This window comes from Scophthalmus maximus, chromosome 8 (genome assembly GCF_022379125.1).
Source record: "Scophthalmus maximus strain ysfricsl-2021 chromosome 8, ASM2237912v1, whole genome shotgun sequence".
Taxonomy (NCBI): Eukaryota; Metazoa; Chordata; class Actinopteri; order Pleuronectiformes; family Scophthalmidae; genus Scophthalmus; species Scophthalmus maximus.
In genome coordinates this window covers 24,872,541-24,896,593 of record NC_061522.1, presented here as the reverse complement: position 1 = coordinate 24,896,593, position 24,053 = coordinate 24,872,541, and the positions used below count along the sequence as shown (strand labels likewise).

Below are 24,053 nucleotides of genomic sequence, written 5' to 3'. Positions count from 1 at the left end.
GGCGCACTAATCGATTACCGAGTCCAACACGCTCCAACGCCAGCAAACTCGTCACTTGTATGCGAAGTGAATAAAAAGGATCCCCATTCAACTATTCACAGTGCATTTCTGTGTTCCTTTGCTCTCGGCGAGCGAGCGGGGGAACGCGCGGGCCGGTGATAACTGCGTACGCGGTCCGTTTTCTGGTATCGATTGGGCGGGTCTGGTGAAATCCGACTTGAGCGTTGACGGTCTGTCACATTTCACGCTGACACCGAGCGAACACTGGGCTCGCACACACACACACACACACACACACATCCACACATCCACACAGACAGACGCGCGCACACACGAGCGAGCCTCACGATAGTACCGACAGATCCGCGTCAGGAGTACAGCCGAGGAGAGCACACCGAGGGTAAGTTGTTTGCGAGAAGAAAAACAGAAACTACTCAGAGCCGCGGGATCAGAGAGGGGTTCCGGCGGTAGACTCAGAGGCGGGGTCGTCGCTCAAGATCGCGTCAATTTTAGCTGCGGTTCTTTCTTTGTAATTGTTTAGGTTGAGCACTTTGTGTGTGCTTTCACGTGCGCCCATCTTCCGTTGGAGGAAAAAACATCGCCGGGTCGCCGTGCCCTCAAAAGAAAATGACTAAGAATAAGCCTTAACCGAAGCATTTTTTTTTTTGCGGGGGGTGGGGGGTATTCTACTATTAACCAAGCGATTTATAGGGATCCGAGGCGTGGGTGGCTAGCTGCGGGGTTTTCTCTCTGTGAAGGGTCGGCGGAGGAGGAGGAGGAGGAGGAGGAGGGGTTGGTATGGCTTTGCCAGGCTAGCAAACGGCATTACGCTTGAATGGATGAGAACAAGTTCTCTTCTTTTTTTTTTTAAGTGGGAAAAGTTGCCTCAAACTCGTTCGGGGATACACCCAGCCATGGGTTTTGCCAAAATGCGTTCGAACGCGCATTTGTTTCACGGGTATAATAAGCACACACGCGCGTTTACCACGGGGTGCTATGCGCACCAACGTTAGCACCCCCCCTCCCCCTTAACGCTAGCCTGGGAGCTAGCGAGCCGCGGCCGCACTCTCTCGCCCAGTTGTTGTGGACCCAAACGTCGCCGGTGAGCCGTGACATTTGCCGTCGCCTGCCCCGCGGGAACCGGTTCGGTTGAACAATCTTGGCCCCCTGGGTCACTGACAGTGTCCGCGGGCGCGCTTCGTTCGAAACGCGACATTTCGTCGGGTACTCTAACAAACGACGCCGCTTTTAGTCGTTCAACCAGTTTGGGGCTTGTTCGGCAACGCGGCTCCAACAAACTTGGAGGAAGTGGCTGTTTCGAAGTTCCGACGCACGTCGTGCGCGTCAGAGTAAACAGTGGCAGTTGGCGTTGAGAGGGTGCGCGAACAGTTCGGTGTGGTGACTATTTTGATTCTTTTATTGGGGGGGGGGGGGTCTTAACAGAGAGCACCACTCTCCAACGTTGTGCTTTTTTTTAAAACAGCGCATAGAAGCTTCTTCTGTGAGAGGAAAACGAGAGGAAAACGCAGGGAAGAAAGAAACGGAGGAAATCCCCCGAAAGGAAATGCCAATCGCAGCCGCTGGACAGCCAACGACCCAGGAGCGCAGAGTCTGCCCCCGGCTGCCCTCCACCCCGGAGACTGTCCCCAAAGGGGCTGATTTATTCGACGAGGCGGGGGCGGCGGAGTCGGCGGAGCGAACCGAGTACGGGGGCGCAGAGGGGGGTGGAGGACCCGGAGGACTCGGGGGCTACACTTACAGCCAGAGCGGCGCTAGGGGCTTTGTGCAGCCCGGGTCCGCCGACGTCTCTCCGCCGCGGTCCCCGGCCGCGTCCGCGTCCCTTCTGTTCCGCCCCCTTCTCCCCCACCAAATGGCGATGGAGCCCCCGAGGACTCGATCGCGCTCTCGCTCTGGATACTACCAGCACTACGGTGCTGGGAATGGCACGGGATTTACCGGCAGTGGAGTCATGGGATCTAACCATCACCACCAGCAGCAGCAGCAGCAGCAGCAGCAGCAGCAGCAGCAGCATCAACAACTCCATCCACAGCAGCAGCAGCAGCAGCAGCAGCAGCACGGTGCCGGTTGCGCACCACTTGGAGCTCACGGCAACCACCCGGAGAACCAGCAGCGAGCCCCAGGAAGTAACACCTCTCCCGGCATTCAAAGGCTGCCTTCCGTCCCCGGGGCGCACCGCATCCCGGCGGCAGGTAAACGTCCCCACGCGTCATTGTCGCCGAGTGTGTATGTGGCGGTGTACCCTCAGCCAAGGCGGATGAAAGGAATCGTGCGTTTCATTAGACCTTTTCTCTCCATCGGAGCACCGAGCAGAAGTGACACAAGTCCAAGCGATTAATACCTCGCAGGCAAATGGAGAGAGGGGTGTGTGGGGGGGGGGGGGTGTGCTGCCCATGGGGTTGGCCTGTCAGAAGTGTGCATGTGTGAACACATTTGTTGTATTCTAATTAGACGGGGGTGTTTTATGTGCCTGCGATGGAGCCGCAGAGCACATTTGGCACAAACAGTAGGTAAATGAACAACAGCAGTCTGTGGTGTAGCCTGGAGCTTATTGAACTGCTGTGCATAGTTAGTTACCCAGACTGTGCTTCTCAAGGCACCGTGGCATGCCTACTTTTAGTCCACTGCACAAATATTGACGCAGCTAGGTAACAGGCCTAACCGTGTGCCCGGGCTAATCTTTGTCTGTATTGGGCAGATACTACGTAGATACTAGATCACTCCTGGGTTTGGCTTGGTGGACTGGAAATGTGAAGCTGTTGTCGTTTATTTCGTTTGTGACACATCTTGTTAAGCTCAGTGGTTGGATGCAAACTTAAAAGAAACCCCAAGATACATCTAAACTAGAATGGCACTCGTATAACAACAGTCCCCACATTTAAATCGGAGCTGGATTTTCAGTTGGACCCAAACCAAATTGCACACACTCATAGATATCCCTTTTCGTGAACGGCAGATTTTTTTTCTTCAACAAGATCTACACACTATAACCCCTGGGAAATTGGTGGCAAATTTAAAAGAAACAACAACGCTCACAGTGCAACTAACCAACCATCAAACAAAAGGACGGGTGAAAACATAATCTCCTCGGCAGGCATTACATTCATAATGTTGAAAGGCATCACATACTAGAGTATTTTAAACAACAGAATCATCTAAATGATGACATTTGTCCTGCTACATCCAAAGGGTGTATCATGGCCTCTTTAATAACAGACATACAATCTCCTTTGGTACATTATGTATTGACATTCTGTTTCTTATGGGGGGGGGGGGGGGGGGGGGTCTGGTCTGCTAGGAACTACCTGGGAAAACTCTTCTTTAATATTTGTGCTTCATTGGGCAGCAAAACTTAGGAAGAGAGTGCACTCACTGGTGCTGGGTGCAGAATACATGTGAGGGCACTCTCACACAGCTAATGCTGTGCAGCTGACCACATAACACAGACACAGAGCTAGGGTTTCACATCCATCAAAGCTTTTGGAAAGCTTTTTCTTCCAGCACACCCAACAGGCTTCTCAGGTTAGAAAAACGCTTGGTGTTCAGTTCTCTTCTGTGGTGCTCTGGGGGAATATTGTCAAAGTGGTTATTTTATAATGAAACAAATTGAAATGCTTAAAGAAAGAACTTTTTTACATATCAATACTCGTGTACACATTTTTAAAGTATAGCTTTGACTCACTGACTGATCCTTCAAGTCAATGATCTGTTGTGCCCAGATGAGATTTACAACTCTTACTTTTTCCGTGTGTTTGTGTTTGTTATCAAGCACTCCGGAGACAAACAACTCAGTCATCCCTGTTATTGTGCGACTCATGTTTGAAAGACAAGCTAACCCCGGAACCCACAGCATTAGTCCCATGGTGAGCTTAGTCACTAAAGGTCCAGTGACCAAGCTAACCTTTTGTTTGGCCGACAGTCTTGAACTACATAGTCAAATGAAGTTGATTTGTGTATAAAAACAAAGTAAGATTTAACATTCTGTATGGCCCCAAAAAGTCCATTTCAGTTATTATTCAAAACAAAGAAAAGGGGAGTCTGCCTATATGTGTAAATGACGGACTGGAATTACCTGTCAGGGAGATTGAATGTAAGACAAGCCAAAAAGCTGAAAGCGCATGAACAAACAAACCTATAGGTGGTATGGCTGTGCGTGTCTCATACGTCTGCCTTTGTGTAGGACTGCTGGGCTACATGCAAATCAAGCTCTGTGTGTTTTTGTCTTAAAAAGACAGAAAAAAACAACAGAAACAAAGGACTTAATAATGACTAAAGCAGATCCGTTTCCTAAGGCGCACTGCATCACCACAGAAGTTGAACTAGCCATTATCAGAGTTTAGTGATTCGCTGTGACCTATGACCGATACTCTCTCACAGCAGCTTGGCTATGACATGTAGGATAGCAAAAAATCAATGGATAGAATGACTGTATAGTATTTCCATCCAAATGGATTTCGATCTGGAGGGGGAGGCACTGGCTAGAGATTCTGTAGACACACTCATTATCTGGACTAATTTCAATGATACCTGGGAGATAAACAGCGCTCAAAAAAATAATACAGATTTGCAGTCTACGCCATAGAGGACACAAATTCGGACTATATCAGAAATGCAAAAACAAAAGAAAAATTTGTCAATTAATTTTCAATCTGCAAAGCAGTTAATTTATTTTAGAATACTAATCAATGCAATGCCTTTGTTTTGGAATACGATTTGGATTAATGATTTAGACAAAGCGTAGAGCTAAATTATAGATGAATAATCTTTAACACAAGTGTAACAGCTGGCTAGCGGGACCTTTTCCCAACACTACACACCTTTTATTAGACCCTCTGTCCACTCCCAGTGTGGGGCCTGCATGTTGGTAGAGAGGGAAAGAGAGGGTTAGATACTTGATCCATTCTTCCTATGTTAGTCACCTGCATTGGGCATGAAAGCTAATGATATCTTGTACTCTTCAACAACCCCACTTCAGTCTCCCATCCGTGTAGTCTATTCTTACTTGTTTGTCCCCCCCCCTTTATGTGCCTTGCTCTTTCATGCCTGTCCCATACCGTTTGTAGCATTGAAACTTCTTTTCATCATTCTTTCTCATGAGCTATTCACATGACTTATGCCACCGTGTTCGAAAATGAATATGGGTTAAGAGGTAAAAAAGATCCTCGAGAGCTCAAGTCCACAAAGTTGGGGCTGAAGGTTCGAAAAAAGAAGAAGCGCTCAAGCAAAAGTGCCCACACTCTAATACCTAAAACCGGTGCCAAAATGGTCCAATCAGATAAAAACACGCTCTGTAGCAGGCGATATCCTATCCTGGTTCTGACCCACCTCTGTCACAGCCTGTCCTCTCTTAGACACATTAATTTCTCCCTCCCTTTTGGATCGGTCAGCCCTTTTTTTGTGCCCCTCTGGTCCATTTTCTCTGGCCTTCTCCCTCACATTTGTCTAATGGAGGGATCGTTTTAATGGATTGCCCAAAGCAGCAGAGGGACAGACGCTGTTTACCCGTCCACTCCACTTTTGTCTTCTCCATCCTTCTCTCTGTAACAGAGGTGAAAACATGTACTTTTGTTTCTTTTTTTCCTTTTTCTTTTTCTTTCCTTTGTCTTGTCGCCCAGGCAACACCCTCCGGTTTGAAGAGAAACTCTTTCCCTTGGATTGACCAAGTAGCAGCCGTCATTTCGGGTAAACAGCAAAGCAGTCACTTTGGTCAGCAAGACGAGCTCACGTCAAACTAGCTCCGAATTCATGGTATGGGATCTGATTTGGTTTGAAAAAAGAGCTACTTCTAAGAGGGAGTGGGAGCAAGAATGGCAAAGGTTACCAAAAAAAGTACAGATAGAAAAGAGAGTAAGGTCAGTGAAAGTGCACAAACTAAACTGGAAGAGCGGAGGAATAGAAGAGTTGTTTAAAAAAAAAAAGTGTGGGTTGCGTTACTGACATGATTTGATGTTGGGAGGAAGTTTAGTGTTTTAGCAAAGCCAAGTGAAGACAGAGGATGAGGACAGGAAGGGAAAGGAACTGAAGCACAGGAGAAAAGGCAAAAGGAAGGATGTGACCAAGTTTCACGGACTAGGGTAGACTGTGGAGGGGACACAGGTCGCATGTGTATTATTGTAAGCAAAGCACAAAGAGGAAGCATGCTTCACAGATAGCAGTTAAGTGTGCAACCTGGAAGAAGAAGTGGATACTGTGACTGATAAGGGAAAGATAAAAAGGATAGGCTGGCAGCAGACAGAGGGCGGGGAGGTAACTGTATAGCTCACGGAATTATCCCCTGGATGAGGCCTTGGTTGTGTCATGGGTGCAAATCCATGGTACCAATGTCGACAGGACGTCGTTCAGAAGGTCAATTTCGTCAGTAGGGATGGGAAAGTACTGTTATCTCACAATTTGGTTCAATAAACGATATGAGGTTTGTGATTCGAGTTTCAGTTCAGTGACGTATGAATATTCAGAACTGATATTTAATTTTCAGCCATTTACAATACAAAATAAATTCTATGCCTACATTTATCAGGAACCCCTTCACTGCTTGAGGCCACAGACACAAACTGTGCTGTAAGATGTTATGACATGTAGGTGCGGCTTTACTTCACATCCTTAGTATCATGCATATTTTTGTTGCGGAAAAGTCAAATAAGGCTTTGGCCATAGAGGCAAGAACAAGAACGCTAACCAGGGTCATGTCTGTTTATACCTCGGTTTTGGAGATTGAGGGAGGACAGAAGGAGTGGTAGAGTCAGGAGTATAAAAGGGTGGTTAGCTGTGTGTGTGTTCATCTACTGACTGTGTGTGTGTGTGTGTGTGTGTGTGTGTGTGTGTGTGTACGTGCACGCCCCCTGTTTACTTGCTGCCTGGGTGGGCTGAGAGCAGAAACAGGACTGAAACATGCATACGTATAACGACAATAATGAAACTCCTGTCAACTAAGAAGCTGACAGAAGTAAAACAGCAAGATGGTAAAGGTAGACGGCGTATAAACTAAATTGTTTAGAAGGTACATTTTCCTGAAAGGCAACCAGAAGGTACATAAAGACTATACCATACACTCAACAGCACTGTGGAGCTGCTATGGGACTCCCAATGCAGTCAGGCAGGTATCATTTGTGGACTTCTAGTGAGTAATGACAGCTACATGCTGAAATTACTATGTTGATTGTTAGATCTTGGTTTTCTTACTGCCTCATCTCTAAGTCTCCGAAAGAAATTTTGCAGTCCACACATCCTGTAAGGTGAGCAGAGGAATATGTTGAATATTCTAGTCAGAAATCTGTTTTTGCTGCTTGGGGCATTTTGTAAAAAAAAAAAAAGTCTAAGAAAACAAATGAGTCTGATTTATATCAGACTAGATTGTCATTAACTTGATGACTAATATCGGCCCTTAAAAGGCTGTTATTAAGATTCCCAGCTGCTGCTAGGTCAAGGAAGGATATGCAATAGTATTGGATTTATTTTAAGGAACTTTAGAAACGGATTCTTGAATTCTAAAGTTCCTTTTTATTCCTATTCTGGCTAAAAAGCAATACGGCTGTCCACACACACACACACACACACACACACACACACACACACACACACACACACACACACACACACACACACACACACACACACACACACACACACACACACCAACTTCACATTCCAGCTTGTTGAGTGCAAGACTGGGAAGATGTAGAAGCAGTTTTCCGACTCGAGAAAAAGTGCAGGACGGAGGAGCTACCTCAAGGACTGCAGCAGTGCCGGAACAGAAAGGAAGATAATGAGATAGGAGAGAACAATAAATAGATGGAGGAGGACAACCAAGTGGGAGAGGGCTAGAATCGGTCCCATTTCTGCACACACACACACGCATGCACGCACGCATGCGCTTGCCACCAGGTCTGTGTGAAGCCGTGTAAGGCAGGTAATGGCAGGAGAGGTGCTACATGCCCGCCTATTTTAAGCCTGTATAGCCAGCTTGTTACTTGACTCTGCTTCTTGCTCGGGTGTGAAGTGCGCTGTGACATGTGTTCAGGAGGCGGGGTGATGCAAAAGGTGTGCATCTTATGTGTATGTGTTCATGTTACACATATGCTTGGCTGAAATTGCCTTTACTTTCCTGACACATTATGCATATTGGTTCAAGTTATGCAGCAGCCGACGTTTCCCCATTTTGTTAGTGTTGAGCTGGTGATTTGTTAAGTAAGACTGTCACTCATCTATCATCTTATCTGTCCGAACAGCCTTTCTATTCCCCCACCTTCTGCTGTGTGTTTCTGTTTGGACTGTAGAGGAGAGACAGAGAGAGAGAGTGGGGGCGATGGAGCTCACGGACAGAGATGGTGTGATACGCAACGCAAGGAATCATGGATGCTGTTAGATGGAGCAGCAGGGATGTATGGTAGAGATAGAAAGGCCGGCAGATAGGGGGAATAGATTGGTGGCAGGGAAGGGATGGTGACGAAAGTGATGGAGAGTGTGAGGAGGAGGAGTAGGAGGAGGATGTGCGAGGAGGGTGTCTGAGCATGGTGCGGTGGGGGAGGGAGGAGGGTGAGAAAGGGAGGGAGAAGTGGAGGAAATGGATAGAAATAGCTGATGCACTCTGAGGCTTACAGAAAATCAATAGCAGTCAAGAGGGGAAGCCACAACCCCCCCTCTCCCTCATGTATTTTTCCTCTATTCTTTATCCCCCCCCCAGTGCTCTCACTCTTTAATGTAAGTTTCAAACCTTTTCCTCTTCTTCTGTACCTCCACTCTGCCCTTTTCTTGTCCCCAGTTTTTCCTCTCCCTCACACCCCGTCTTAATCCTCACCTCACTGTTCTTGTCTTTCACTCTCCTTCCATCACATTCTCTTTACTCCTACTGGTTACATGTTTTAGACGGAACGAAGGGAATCATAGACTTCTGCAGTCCTCTTTTTCCCACTTTCCAGAACAATCGGCTGAATCAAGGTGTGGTTGGGTGTGAAAAAAGGAATGTTTTTATGTGGTGTGCAAACTGTGTTCGTTCTTTATATTTTAACCTAAGCCATCGCTGATCGCTTAATGTTTTGTTCCGTGATATTAACCTTTTTCTAAATCTGTTTCACTCTCCACCCTTTTACAGTTAACCTCACGCAGCAGCAATTGCTGACCGTGCATGCGTGCATGCGTGTTAAAGCATGCTCTGCACTGAGCTACTCGCAGTGTGATCATGCATACAGTCCAACTTGTCACCAAGTTTTATTTCTCTGAGTCTATTCTGCCTCTTGAGCTGTGCTGCAGCCTTCAAGTCAAAGACTTTTTTTCTTCAGTTTGCTCAAGAATGAGACTAAGACGACACAAACGATTGATATTTAGAATACATATGAATCTCAACAGTGACCCTGTCTCAGGATGGATGCACACGTTTTTATTTCTTATTTTACTTTGTGAGACATGTTTCTCTCTAAAAAAAAGAGGTATTATTTCATGTTTGTGTTGGCAATTGCAATAATTGAGCCACTGTATGCGTACAGGCCCCTCTGGTTTCTGTGTTGAGTAGGGGTGGGATGGGGTATTATATTTTATCATTTTTTACATGACTGATCATTGTAAAATTTTAAAAAAATGCAAGTAATATATAAACAAAGCAGTGATGCTGTCTCAGCAGGGGCAAGGTGATCCAGGAAAAGCCTGTGCAGTGTAGAATCCCTGGTTGGTACAAATGAGGTCACACATGAGAAAATCTCCCACATTAGCGTCCTCTAATATTCCCTCGATGGAGGAGAATAATTTCATACTGCAGTCCTACCATTCAACTTTCCTTGTGGCCTCGAGTGTTGAAACTAGATTGTGTGGACTGTGCTGTGCACCGGCCAGCAGCGGAAATGATGTCAGCAAAAAATGTAATACCTGTTCTATAGCTCTGTAGCTCTGTTGTGCTTCACAGAGTGACTCCGACTGAATGACTCGCCTCTGACTCAATTTACCAGACTCCGACAATGTGCAAGGGAGACCATATTCAGGGAGGGAGCCGGGTTTTGCCTATTGTGATCAGTGAATGAGTGTCGCTCATAAAGGCTCCACGCAGCCAGAACGTCCCATGGATGTTTCACCAGTACTCTGTCCCAAATCATCTGATCATCTTGATGCAAATAGCCTGTTAGCTGGTTTCCACTACACTAATGTAACCTTCACTTGCCACAGTCCATTTATTTTACCTGCTCTTGGGATTGGATTACGAGAAGAACATCTTTTTCAAGGATGGAGGATTTCAGTCGGGAAAACCTTTTTCTGTTTGCCGCTTCTTTCTCTCTCTTCCCCCTTCTCTTTTTGGTTGTCAATCATAGCTTTTTTTCAAAAGGTGGTGAGCAGGATAAAATCGCACAAACTGCCGAGAGGTGAAAAATTATCTTATAAAATCCTGTTTTGCATCCATCCCCCTCTAGTTTAGCTTTCTTCATCTCTATCGTAAACGTAGCCTGCCTGGAGTGCCCTTGGGAGTGGTTACCCTTGGAGTGTATACCTCTGCCACCATCTGTGGTGAGGATGTCCCCAGGTAAAGACGTGCCTGTAACAATTGGAGTGGACAAAAGCCTGGAACAAATAGAAAAGACAATAAAAAGATGAAAGGATTGAGGAAAAACAAAAGAGTAAAAGTCTTAGCCATGATGCAAGCAGCGGTATCATCAGAAAGCTTCTCTAATCCTGGATTACTGTGTTTATTTTGTGTGTGTGTGTGTGTGTGTGTGTGTGTGTGTGTGTGTGTGTGTGTGTGTGTGTGTGTGTGTGTGTGTGTGTGTGTGTGTGTGTGTGTGTGTGTGTGTGTGTGTGTGTGTGTGTGTGTGTGTGTGTGTGTGTGTGTGTGTGTGTGTGTGTGTGTGTGTGTGTGTGTGTGTGTGTACCTACATCTACTGCCTCTGATCTGAGACTAGAGTACACCATATGTGGTTCACTCACTTTTGTGCTGTACACGCAGTCAGCACCCCTTGCTCACAAACATGTTGTTGTTGTTTCTTTTGCTGTCGCGTATTAAAATCCAAGTCGCAGTATAGAACAATAACAACAAAAGGATTAAATGGATGCAGATGAACTGTGGACTTCCCACAATGACTGCGTGTTACCATGCTTTCAATTTCCACAACAGGTATTTCCAACATGTTGTGTACACTTTACTGTAAAATAATAACATAACACTGTACTAATAGTACACTATCAATGAAGCTGGCACAACGCAGTACAAGACTATGAGTGTAAGGATTTGTATAAGTGATTGGGCTCATCTTTAAATGTATAAGAGTGTAGAACAATATAATGAATGGTTTGGTTGATTGTAAAATCATTTCCAGTGGCCTTTTCAGTTTTTTTTAAATAGTTATAGCCATTAAATGCCACCATGCTCAAACTAACTGAATATTTTTGTTTATACTAGAAACACATTGGCTGGTGGTGCCCCATACATTGCAGGGTTGAATAGAGGCTGTCGATATAGATCGATAAGTTCAACCATAAACCCCTTTTTAACACAAATACAACCAAATATATAGAACTTGAATTTAGAAAATAAACATCTTTTTACGGAAAAGCTAAACAGACATGCACATTTTTCCTGCATCGTTTATTCTGTAAAACAAAAGTTTCCATATTGGTTCATATCTGCAAATGAAAATTACATTAGTTTCATACACTTTTTAGATTCCAATATTGTTTGTGTAATATTACTGTGTTCATATACAGTAACTAAACATGACATATTGTTATTTTGCAATATATTTAGCTTCCAAAGAAAATCCTGTGATTCATGTGCAAAAATGAGATGAATGCAGTGAGGAAATAGAGAACATTTCCGAGCGTTGTACTAGTATAACATGTTTTAAGCATGTGAAGTGCGTGTAATAGGTATGTTTTGTCTCCCTGTGTGACCTGTTGTGTCTTCTCTCCCCCTGTGTAGGGGCCTCTGGCGGATCGTACCACTGCCACCCAGACCATGCATATGGAGAGGAGAGTGATAAGGTTAGCCACACACTGTTAATGTTCACACCAACATGAGATATGTCGGGACGTTTCATGTTGCAGACTGTCGTGGCTCTTAATTGAGATCATGCTGCGCTGTGACTGAGTATCAGATAATATCTTTTCTCAGCTGATACTGGGTGAGATACCGAGGCATGTACACACAGAACCCGACAAGATCCTGATGGTGTGTGTACACAACATATATGCAATGTGTAAATCTCCTCCTCCCCCAGTGAACTCACAGCTGTCTTAATAGATGAGGAGGTTGTGTTGTAGCCATAAAATATTACTATTTTTTTTTTTTATTCCTCCGCCATGGAGGTTATGTTTTGTGTTTCTTGGTTATTTTGTTTATTTGTAAACAGGATTACACAAAACTTGGTGGAAAGATTGGAGATATTTAGCTTTTTCAGTTTTCCCCTTTCCCCTAATGTGTCATATAGTTTTTTTTGTGTAGTTAGTCTGCAAAGTTTATTAGCCAGAGACAGAAAACATTGCCCCTAAAGCTCCTGGAACGCCTTGTCAGTAGTCTGGCGGAACCAAGTCACCATGTTACAGAAGTGCATAAAACATGTCTGCCATACCCCCAACAAAGCAGGGTAAAAAGCATGAGAATTTCCTACACACCCAGGAATGGACAGTATGAGGAAACCTGATGTGTTCACTGAACATTAGAGCATGTAAACCTTTTCAAGTAATAACCCAAATTATTATTCTTAAAATTAAGAACCTGAATATGAGCATAATAAGTCTCCCCTTTAAACTTTGGTGTGGATTTGGACAAAGGGGCGGATCCATTTCCAGGTAGTAATGTATGGATTGTGATGAAAAAAAACAGTCATGTTTTGGGGGCTGATATCTTGGAGTGTGTGCGATTTGGTGCAGCTTGATTGAATGTAAGAGGTCTGTTGGGCCTTGGAATGGTATGCACTCGACTGAGTGCTCTTCTAATTTTAAACGTACTGCCGTGGCCCTATCCCCTGATTTAAACCTACTGTGATGTTTAACGGGATATACAGTCACAAAATATCACTGTGCCTTTCATGGTAATGTGATTCTGTCCAATAAAAAGCACATGAGAAGCACGTGTCCAGATGCACTAATATGAAACCCAGTCGGTACATCTTTCCAATTAGTTTTAAAGATGTGTGAATACAGTAGGAATTATTTACTTATTTATAATGTATTACTTATTATTTAATTGTGGGTTGTTCTGATCAACAAATTATCTTTACCTATTCAAATTTGTGTTGTTTAAAATATTTTCTTTGTTCTTATTTCTTTACCTATTTTATTATAGTGCTCTCAGGCAGCTAATATTGTTTAATATTGTTTTATTTGCTAATAGAAAACTTGATTTATATAAGTATGTTTAGAAATCAAACTATTCCAGATAGCATGTGTCTGTAGCAAGTGTGAAAATGTATCATATTTCAACATTGTAATCCTAATCATTTCAGCGTCACTGCCAGGTCAATGATAGTAGTATTATGAAAACAAATGCATGTAGATTGTATTGGCATAATTTAAAACATAACCCGAATATGCAACTGTACTTGATAAATCATAGTCATCCTCATAAGGGAAGGACTGATGAAGCGAGAACAGTGAAGAAGAAGAAGAGGGGAGGGGGCAGGATGCTGAGGAAGTTATTGCAGCGAGCTTGGAAAGGGAGAGGAGAAGGAGGGAAGGAGGCAAGGCCGAAAACAGGGAGGGGGTATTGCTAATGACTTCACCTCCAGCTGTGGGGCTTGGTTGGATGGAGAGAAGGGGAGAGGGGGAGCAAGGGAGGGAGGAAGGGAAAGGAAGGGAGGAACAGTGGCAGAGGAAACAAAATAGGCTTTGAAATATTGTTGACGGACAGAAAATAAGTGGGGGAGGGAGATACGTTTGAGTGTTGGTGGAAGCATGTCCACAAATATTAATGAATGTTTAAAAGGGAATAACCACAATTTCTCTGTGCACATTAACGCACAATTTCGAGAGCACAAGTGCTGGGAAAGAGAGACCTGGCCTCAGTTCTATTGTACTCTGGGCTGCTCTTTATTTTGGATCTCAGCAACGACAGTGAGGCCACAACAGCTGCTGGCCACAGTTGTGTGTGTGTGTGTGTGTGTGTGTGTGTGTGTGTGTGTGTGTGTGTGTGTGTGTGTGTGTGTGTGTGTGTGTGTGTGTGTGTGTGTGTGTGTGTGTGTGTGTGTGTGTGTGTGTGTGTGTGTGTGTGTGTGTGTGTGTGTGTGTGTGTGTGTGTGTGTGTGTGTGTGTGTGTGGTCGCTCTCTACATTGTGAGCAGAATGTGCTGTAATATCACCCACAGAGCAGTTTGCAATGTTCATGGGCTGTGCTGGGAATCCCTGTGTGTGTGTGTGTTGAGCCTCTGAAAGTCAGCATTTTTTTTTCTTTCTCTCTAAACATATATATTCTGGCTTTCGTGAAAACCCGTTTGGACCAGATGTTTGTGTATGTTCATAATAAGGCCACGTTATGGCATATTGCTGGAGGATACACTAATACACACTCCTTTGTCTGACACCACTTCCTTTCCACTAACGCGGGCAGACAGGCCCATCAAACTTTCATACTAATGGGCAATAGTCTGCATGTGTTAAGAGTGTGTGTGTGTGTGTGTGTGTGTGTGTGAGAGTGAGAGAGAGAGAGAGAGAGAGAGAGAGAGAGAGTGAGAGTGAGAGTGAGAGAGAGAGAGAGAGAGAGAGAGAGAGAGAGAGAGAGAGAGAGAGAGAGAGAGAGAGAGAGAGAGAGAGAGAGAGAGAGAGAGAGAGAGAGAGAGAGAGAGAGAGAGAGAGAGAGAGAGAGAGAGAGTGTGTGTGTCCTATCTAAGCACGTCTTGTCTTGTCCCCTCAGATTTCAGACTGTGGTCTCGGACAAGACAGACAGACAGAGGAAGGCAAAGGGGACTGTAGAGGGATCCAGCTTATCTGTTGGAAGGGGGAGGAGGGTGGGGGGTTGGCAGGAGGTTTTTGAAGGAGGTCGGGGAGTGTATGTGTCAGCCGGTGGGGTGGCGGGGTTGTGTGTGTCAGGGTTGGGATGGAGGAGGATGGCTTGGATATGAACATGGGCACAGTAGATGTCCCTAGGGTTTTGGGGTTGGGGCTAGGCTGGTAGAGGTTGTGGGGTGTCGGGTCGGAAGACAGGGGGTTGTTGTTGAGATGTACAGAGGGGGGTGGGGGAGATCTTGTTCCCTCGATCCTGTGTAGAAACGGGCATGAATGGTGTGTGTGGCCTCCAAATCACTTTGGTTAAAATGGGCCCCAGAAAGCCTGTTTTTGGTTTTGGTATTTTTTCCAACATTTTTCTTAAAGTCATGCTTGTAAATCTTATTGACTTAATGAATTATTGTTTAATTGGACAGAAATAAATGTTAATGGGTCTGTATATGTTCAGGTCTTCTGAAAAGCAAGATTACCTCAATGTCTTTGAAACATTACGATTTGAATCAGATTAAAGCACTGTTGTCTTTGATGTTTGCTATGTAGTAGTAAAAAGCTCTGTCTTTGCCTCTTGGAGTGAATACTACGCTTCTTCTACTACTACCGCTACTAAACTTAGTCTACTCCAAACATCAAGGCATTTTTTCTTTCTGATGGCTGGGGTACGTTTATCCAAATTCATGTCTGTGGTTTTTTTTTGCCACGACTGATCTTTAGTTCCTGTGTTTGACAAAATAAAGTCTTCATGTTTTGAACGAAGTTCACTTTCTAAAAGTAATTAGAACTGAGTCGGTAACAACCTGAGAAATAGACTATAAGTTAACAAAGATTTTGAGTTTTATGAATACAAAAATAAATCGCCGGCCCTCCCAATTTATCGTTAAGAACAAAAATGGATAAGGCAGGAAAAGGATGTGTTCAGATATGAAATGGCTTTGAAGGGGTTGGGAGTGGTCTGCTGATACACCAGTCATCTTGGATCCAAATGATGCCGAAAAACAGACAGACGCACTAAAAGTTGTGATGCGTAACCCTCCCTGCGACCCACATTTGTTCTGTCATTTAGGGTCTTCACCCGTCTTTCCTGTCTGCCTGTTTCTTTTACACACTCGCTCTATCTCTTTTTTCTCATTCTTCCAGTGTCCTTCCTCATTCCCAGCCCTCTCCCATCTCATAGGCCTCTCCAGTCAAGACTAAATTAAGTCATCGTTGTCGTGCGTCTTTCCCGTGCGTCTTTCCCGTGAGCTGCCTAAGCTCGGGTCACATCCAGTGCTACGAGTGAACGATTAGAACCACCAGGGCACAGTGTGTTCAATCGAAAAACATGATGTTCAGGTTTGTTAGAGAAGCAGAGTCTGAGGCCTCAGAATGTTTTGTCCCTTATACGCTGAAGCACTAGAACGGTGGCAGCTGCCCATGTGAGTGTGAAAGTGAAGTTGTGCATGCCTGCGAGTGTTTCCATAACTCTGTGTTTCTGCCGCCGTCTTTCCAGCCGATTCCCGTTAGTAATCACACTGCTGTCAAGGTTGCTGAGCTGTGTGTGTGTCACAGCCGCTGAGTCATTTTTATCACACTTAAAACAACGCGTCTCTCCCACAAAAAGGGAGGTGGGAACGGGGATGAAGTAAGTAGGGGAGGGGGCAAATGTGTCAAGATGGTAAATATGATGAAACGTGCGTGTGGTGTCTCGTACGGAACTTGTGTGTCGCTCAGAGCGCAGCCACGGTCTTCATAAGAATGACTAAACTCTGACACAGGATGAGTGTGTGATCTCGCCTCACCGAGTGCCAAGTGTGAGAGTCACTGCTTGACTGTAAGCGAAGTGACTCACAGAAGAGTCGATGGGACTAAAAACAAGAGAACATGATAACTCCTAAGTCAGTCTAAACCTGGGCAACTCCGTGTTCAGCCTTGTCGTTTTGTTTTTGTCTGTGTCACTGAGTTTTCTCACTCCAGAAACAGATTTGTCTAGCTCTCCAGTTCAGGGCGTGTGTGTACGTATGACTCGCACATGGGCTTGTGAGAGCTTGTCTTGCATTTGCATTTCCTCACTCTGACAGGAAGTGACTTTGAAACCTCTGGCCCTCAACTCGCTGGTGGTGCAATGTGCTCTCATTCGCCAACGAATGCATATAAGCATACACTCACTCTTGACCATAAAGTAAATGCCATGAGTCACAAAGGAGCCCTGCCTGTGCAGTAGTAGGGATTGTAGGCTAGAGGCAACGTCAAGCATGGTGAAATGGATTTGTTTGATAAGTGTGCTTTGGTTCACTGACCACAATACCCATCTCCTCTCCCACCCTCCTCTTCTTTCCTCTCTTTCACCTCTGCAGAGTGAGGAAAGCCCAAGTCCCAAGCGCCAGAGGCTGTCCAGCCAGTCCGTTTTGGAACAGCTAACCTCATCCGTCCCTCCACCATCCACACCATCTCCCCCCATCCGCCCCTGGGAGTCAGGGCCCACGAGTCGGAGACAACCTCACCCCCACACACACTACCACCAGGAGAGATGCCTCACTCCTGCTCGGCACAGACGCAGGTGGGGTGGTGTCTTGATTCCTACAAATTATTCCACTGTGATTTTGAGTTGGCTGAAGGGCCCCAAATATAAACCAGAGCTTTTCTTCCCATCTCTAGCCCACCAGCAAGGCGCCAGCGTGGCCGTCTGTCCAGACCCACTCGTCATTTGCCTCCCCACCATCACCCCTCCACCCAAGGCCCCGCGCCTCGCCTCTCGTCATCGGATCTCCAGGATGAGAACTACCACCACAACCCCCGTCCCTCCATGCACCAGACATATCCAACACACACGCCCAGCACCTACGGTCAGCCCCCAACAGCTGGCATCGGTGGGGCAGGGTCAGACGAGCCCAGAGCTTTCCACCCCCCTACCCTGTCGCCACGGCTACTGCATCCAGCCGCTCACCACCATCATCACCTCCATCATCAGCAACAGCACCATGCAGCGCAACAACAGCAAGGAGCCATGGTCATGGACCTGCATGAACAGGTTAGTCAAGAAATTGTTTTCAGTTTTTGTGCGAGTACGCCAGCAGCCAGCGTGCGTGCGTGTGCGCGTGCGCGCGTGTGCCTGTGCGTTCGTGCGTGCGTGCGTGCGTGCGTGTGAGCGTGTGCGTGTGTGTGTGAGAGAGAGACTGTATATCAACTGTGATGGGATTTCTCCTCAGCTGCAGCAGGGCAGTGTACCAGTCTCCTACACAGTGACCCCGGTCCCTCCTCACGGTCTCGCAGCACCTTTGTGTAGCGGTCAGCACCTCCCCCCTTCCTGTTCCTCACAACAACAGGTCCCCGCCTGCAGTATGGTCTTCAGCACTGGACAACACTACCACCCGGTGAGAAGAACACAGCAGTGTGTGGTTCGAGTGTGTGGGGTTGTTCGTTTATATAAAAAAAAGTACACTCTGTGCTATACAGTCTCTTCTACCACTTAACCAAAGAAAAAGGGAAAGTGTCTGAGGGAAAGTGGGTACTAAGTAGTAATGATGGACATGAACATTTTTCTGTGTAAAGGGGCCTTCTAGGTCTTGGCTGCCACCTTGTGGCAAGACATGGCACAATTCAGTCACTTACAGTGTGAAAACATGCATCTAAAACATTTCTCTTTTTCCTTTCTTTGTTGTCTTTCTTTCCCCCTTTTCCAGATGCTGCAGGCTTGTTCAATGCAACATTTGCCGGTACCCTATGCCTTCCCATCACTGCTTTCCAGTGACCCTCAGTTCCTGCTTCCTCCCCCACCTCACCTCTCTCACCATGCGCCTCACCTCCCCTCACCCGGGCAGTTCCTGCCTTTCCAGACACAACAGCCTCGATCGGTACGTGAATGATTTGTGTTTTTTCTTTTTTTTTATAGCTCACCTGGAATTATTAATAGTAACTTGGATCATTATGTTGTACTGTTGACTGTTATATGACAACCTCAATTTTTTCACATCATAATGAGAAGATTTAAAGTATTCTTGAACTTTGCACGTCCACGCTTCTTAAAGAGAAGAGACTTAATTACCAATCAGTCAATCATTCAATCGATCGACTTGTCCTGTCAGTTTTTACTGACCCCGGGACATTGGTTATGTTGGACCCTGGTGTTTAAAGAATGTCCAATACAAGGGCTGTAGTTGATCAAACTGTTAAAATCTGCTCTTATGGTTAGGTAAAAAAAAAGTCCTACAAAATAAAACAATAGAAGACATCTTTTTGGTCCAGTTATGTATTTGTCACGATCAATAACATGTGTTTGTTCGCAGCCGTTACAGACGATCGAAAATGAGGTTGAGCTTTTGGGAGAGCAGCTTTCAGTGGGTGGAGGCTTTAGCTATGCCCACCACCACCACCACCACCATCACCACCAGCCCCCCTCCACCCTGCCACCCTCCACCCCTCTCCAGTTCCTCTCACACCATGACCCACTGTCCCAGGAGCTTTTCACAGTGGTGAGTACATTTTTAAATTGCACTTTTGTTTGAATTGTAACATAGTTTAAAAATTTGGAGCGATAAATGTATTTACTTTTCTCTTTTCCCACTTTTCCCAGCCCTATCCCCATTTTATGCCTCGCCGATTCACAAGCAGGCGTTTCCGGTCTCAGCAGGCAGTGCCCCCCTCACCCTACCACCCCAGCTTCCTGCCTTACTTCCTGTAAGTTTTTTTCACTTCCTCAGGTTTATGTTGGAACTACACAGGTGAATGTGATGTAACTCATGAGTATATCCTAGAGAGATAACATGCAATCCTCTAAACTCATGTTCCTACACCCACCTACCACAGGTCCATGCTTCCTGTGCCCCCAAATGTGGCCCCAACTATCAGTCTAGAGCTGGATGTGGACGACGGAGAGGTGGAGAACTATGAGGTGGGACAAACTGCTTTCTCAACCTCCACCTAAGAATAATGTCATCTTTTGACCCCCATGGTCTTTCAAAAGAATTATTTTGTTAACACTTACACACGTGCCATTAATAAAGTCACTACTATTCCATGTCAGCACAACTTAAGCAGTTCATTAAAGAGCCATTTTACTCGTTCTCTTTAAACACTTCACCTGGACTAGAGAAAATCACTTTTGAAAGTTTTTCAGAGAGGGTTTCTGTTGTGAACTTTGACCTATAACTTTGCTCTTCTGCGTGAAACCTCCAGGCTCTGTTGAACCTCGCCGAGCGTCTCGGAGAAGCCAAGCCTCGTGGTCTAACCAAGGCAGATATAGAGCAGCTGCCATCATACAGGTTCAACCCCAATAACCATCAGTCTGAGCAAACACTGTGAGTACCTCTCTGCCTTTTCAAATGTAGGAAGTGATGTGATTGGAAAATGTCTCTACTTGATGTTAAATGGTTTCAACCTTTCTTTGTCCTACAGGTGTGTGGTGTGCATGTGTGACTTTGAGTCTCGGCAGCTCCTCAGGGTCCTGCCCTGCAATCATGAGTTCCATGCCAAATGTGTAGACAAGTGGCTTAAGGTGAGCGAAGCTTGGGGAATTAACGACTAATCACAGTAATGACTACTCAAATAGCAAGCAAATGGCTAGCATGCTAGTTAGCTGGGAAGGTGCTAGCAGTGGTACTTCACGAGGTTGTTTCTGTTTTCTCAGTACACAGCCTTTTATTACCACTGGCATACATTGTCGTGTGTTTGCAGCTTTTTAGTTAATAACTGAAGGTAGGAAAAAATAATAGTCAGCAGACAGTTAGCAAGGTGGCTAACGGGTCAATGTCACAATTTACCGTCTGCAAACCATTGTCTTATGTGGGGCAAGTTCAATGCTGCATCCATTATACCTCGGAAGTCGGAGCTTGGTATTCGGAAATCTGGGTTATCATTCCAATCTAATCTCGGAACTCTGAATAACCAACATCCGAGACCGAAGTTGCAACTGGAATGCCCACCCGAGTCGGAATTTTTGAGGAAATTCACCACTCCTAGTTCTGAGGTATAATGGAACGCAGCATTATTTTCTCATTTTTTTAACAGGTTTGATAAGAGTTAATGCAGCAACACCACTAATAACTTCTGATTTGCTATTGGATTGGTATTGATATATTTGTACTGTATACTTGTCGATGACATGTCAAAATGTCATCAATATCAGAATTTATAAAAGTTGATACTAAAAATGTGTGCAGATTTCCGTGGCCCCTCCACTGCTCCCACTAGCAAATCCGTGGATCCCAGTGCAATACATGGATTTTGCCACACGACCTACAGTTGTAAATGCTTGTGTGCCCAGGACTTAAATCTATGAAAGCCTATAGGGGACTTAATTCAAATGAAAATGTAAATGTGAAAAATAAAAATGTAATTCCACAATAGCATTTTGATTTTCAACAAATGTGTCTTTTGAGTAAAAATGTAAATGAAAATTCAATAATCCAATTTTCATTTTCACATCCTTGTATTGGCATTCTATGACTATATTAAAATGATAATGCAATTTGATAACAATATGAAAATTTACATGAAAAATAACCATTTAAAACTTTAGATTATTCTGTTGTGTTAGTTTGTGTCTATTATATATTGACCTTTTAGGTTCATTTGTTAAAAAATATATTTATTGTTCATCTCCTTATTTTTTGTGCCTTCCAGGCCAACCGGACCTGTCCTATCTGTCGAGCCGATGCCTCGGAGGTCCAGCGGGACTCTGAGTGACTCGTATCAGCACCAAACGCCCACAATCCCTGGCTCCGTTTGACTCCCCTTTGGATGCACCAACCAATCAGTGAACTCCTCTCTTTTTATAATACAGTATAATGCACACATTCCGCCACATTACTGGGACCAGTGCTCCTTACTCCTTCACTCTTTGTTCTCTAGGACACTGAACAGTAAATCTCACATGGATCAGCATTTAGGGGTGTGGGAACTTTTGACTGACTCATGCTCACACTATTGCTGGACTTCCTAGGCCTTTTTAGGATTACTACTCTGCCTTCTGCTCATGGTTCCTCCTTTCTATGAATGGCCTTTGCAACAAAACAATGTCATGTGCAGGTAGACATACATGTTTTTTTAAAAGTCATTGTGAACCCTTCAGTCTTCTATGGATGGACTCGCAAAAGACTACGTTAAAAATCTTGGCAGTCCAAAGATTGTTTTAATTTCATTGTTATTATTATGGTTATAATTAAGCATTCACATCTTGGTTTGCACAGTCGTTTTTAACCAGACTCATTATCATTACAGTCGTACCGAATCAGTCTTTTTTTGAATTTGTGTGTTCATGCATTCCTTTTCTAGAGAGCTGTGTGTAGGGTGAAACAGATACTGTACACTGTCAAACAGTCAAATACTTTGGAACATAGAACTTTTTTTTCCCTCAAGGTGTGTGTGTGCATGGGTGTGTGTGTTTCTTCCTGTGATATTTATACAGTTCATGTGGGTACAGTGCACTGGCTGAATCCTAAATCCGGTATTTTTCCCACTCTGTCAGATTGATTAAACTTCAGACCCTTATAGTTGAGGTTTGCTTGGAGGTCAAAGTTTAGGAGGAGGAACACCTCCCAAGAAATCAGCAATGCTGCACAGTGTTTCTTGGTGTTTATGACACAAACGATTTACACACTCTTAATACCTTGGCTCCACCAGTCCATTCCTGCTAGTCTACATTGTTCCTGTGTGAAATGAGTAAAGGCTGGAAGCTTTTGAGACCAATTGTTTTTTGATGCAGTATTTCCTCACCACAATGAAACAAATCCTGACCCTTCATCTGTCTCCACATATCCAATAAGCTCTTCTCTAAGGCACATTATGTGAATACAGTTAGATATTACCGACATGACCAGGTGGATTAATCGATTCTCAGTTCACTAGCTTTCTTTTAGGAATAAGGCCTTTGAAGACGCGTCTGTAGCTGCCTCGGTACCCGAGCAGCGTTCTGTGTGCTTTGGCAGGTACAGATGCAATGTTTTCTCCATCACTGACGGGGAACAAATTTAAAGACACTTATAAGGTCACAGCTGAATCTACTAAATTTGACCAGGCAGCAAATCTGACACTTCAGCACTTTAATACGTAGGTTTAAGACCTACACACTCTTTTCCATTCAGGAAACCACTGATCAGTTTCTCACAGTCGGTGTGTGAAGGTGAGCAAAAATGTAAATGCATTAAAAACCATATATCTCCACTTCAGCTTCTATTACCTACAGTATGTCACTGTCAACCCTTTTATGTTCTCACTGCACATCTGTCCATGTCCAGAGTTGTTTTTAAAAAAACAATCTGTGTAAAGCCTATGTCAGTTTGTCATAAGTAACTCCCAAGATGTTCACCTCGCGCACAGAGCAGACTTCCTAATGTATTTTATCACTATTTATCACAAGTGGTATTTTTGTGTCAACATGACAACCTAACATAGGCCTTAGAGAGATTGTGTTGACAAAAGGGTTGGTTTGGAAAGTTGATTCAGGCACATGCAGTCTTACATCTGAGAAGCCAAATTGTTCTTTTTTCCAGGCACAAGCTGTATCTATCCAGTGTCACCCCATCAGACCAATACATTTGTTTCCGACCGTTTTAAATCCAGAGTGTGTCCAGGGAGAATGTTAATCTCCAGTGATGTTAGTGTATAAAGTCATGAAATATCCACGGGAATGGAGGGAAATTATATTTTGTGTAATTGTGTTTTTTTTTCTTCTTTGGGGTCAAAGGTCATATTTGTGACCATATACATCCATTTTGTGTCTTAGGATTGTTTTTGTGTTGGACAGTTTTCTGTTGCTTGGTACACTAGCAAATACCTCAGTCCCACTATTTATGTCTTTTTCAGAAAACGGTGCAACCAGTATGATTAGTGCTCATCGATTCATTTTGCTAATGTTTTCCATGCAAGTCGTTTGGATTGTTTGAACTGTTTTTTTCCTTTAAACTCTATGAAACTCTTCTCATTAAAAATGGCATCATAGTAGTTTCATCATGTATTATATCTGTAACCAAAATCATTTGAAGGCCTGTTATTATGATGATGAAATTTTTAACAAACATTTGTACATTTTGTAAGAGAGTTATTACTAGTAATACTTTATTAAGTAGTGCAATGATTTTTTTAATCCCTTACCCCATCTTTTGGATTTCAAAAGCTGGATCAATAATAAATGTATAACATCCTCTTTTAAAA

The 24,053-nt window shown here is 44.4% G+C and overlaps 1 protein-coding gene across 2 annotated transcripts; it reads left to right on the top strand.

The window, feature by feature from the left end:
• Window positions 1-243: 243 nt before the first annotated feature.
• Window positions 244-24,053, top strand: rnf38 (ring finger protein 38). Of its 2 annotated transcripts, XM_035636687.2 has the most exons (13): window positions 244-400; window positions 1,484-2,210; window positions 11,912-11,973; window positions 17,261-17,463; window positions 17,562-17,934; window positions 18,113-18,277; window positions 18,587-18,757; window positions 19,190-19,375; window positions 19,477-19,580; window positions 19,710-19,794; window positions 20,079-20,200; window positions 20,298-20,397; window positions 21,525-24,053. In XM_035636687.2, the coding sequence occupies exons 2-13, from the start codon at window positions 1,565-1,567 to the stop codon at window positions 21,585-21,587; spliced, it is 2,280 nt and encodes a 759-aa protein (XP_035492580.2). In that variant the 5' UTR covers window positions 244-400; window positions 1,484-1,564; the 3' UTR covers window positions 21,588-24,053. The 2 variants fall into 2 exon arrangements, with proteins under 2 accessions (XP_035492580.2, XP_035492581.1); XM_035636688.2 differs by lacking the exons at window positions 244-400; window positions 1,484-2,210; window positions 11,912-11,973 and adding an exon at window positions 15,146-15,586.

Excerpts from the sequence above, each read along its gene's own strand:
- rnf38 (XM_035636687.2), top strand. The coding sequence starts at position 1,565 with ATGCCAATCGCAGCCGCTGGACAGCCAACGACCCAGGAGCGCAGAGTC. Across the intron at positions 19,795-20,078 it reads GAGAGGTGGAGAACTATGAG|GCTCTGTTGAACCTCGCCGA; the intron begins GTGGGACAAACT and ends TGAAACCTCCAG. Across the intron at positions 20,201-20,297 it reads CATCAGTCTGAGCAAACACT|GTGTGTGGTGTGCATGTGTG; the intron begins GTGAGTACCTCT and ends TTTGTCCTACAG.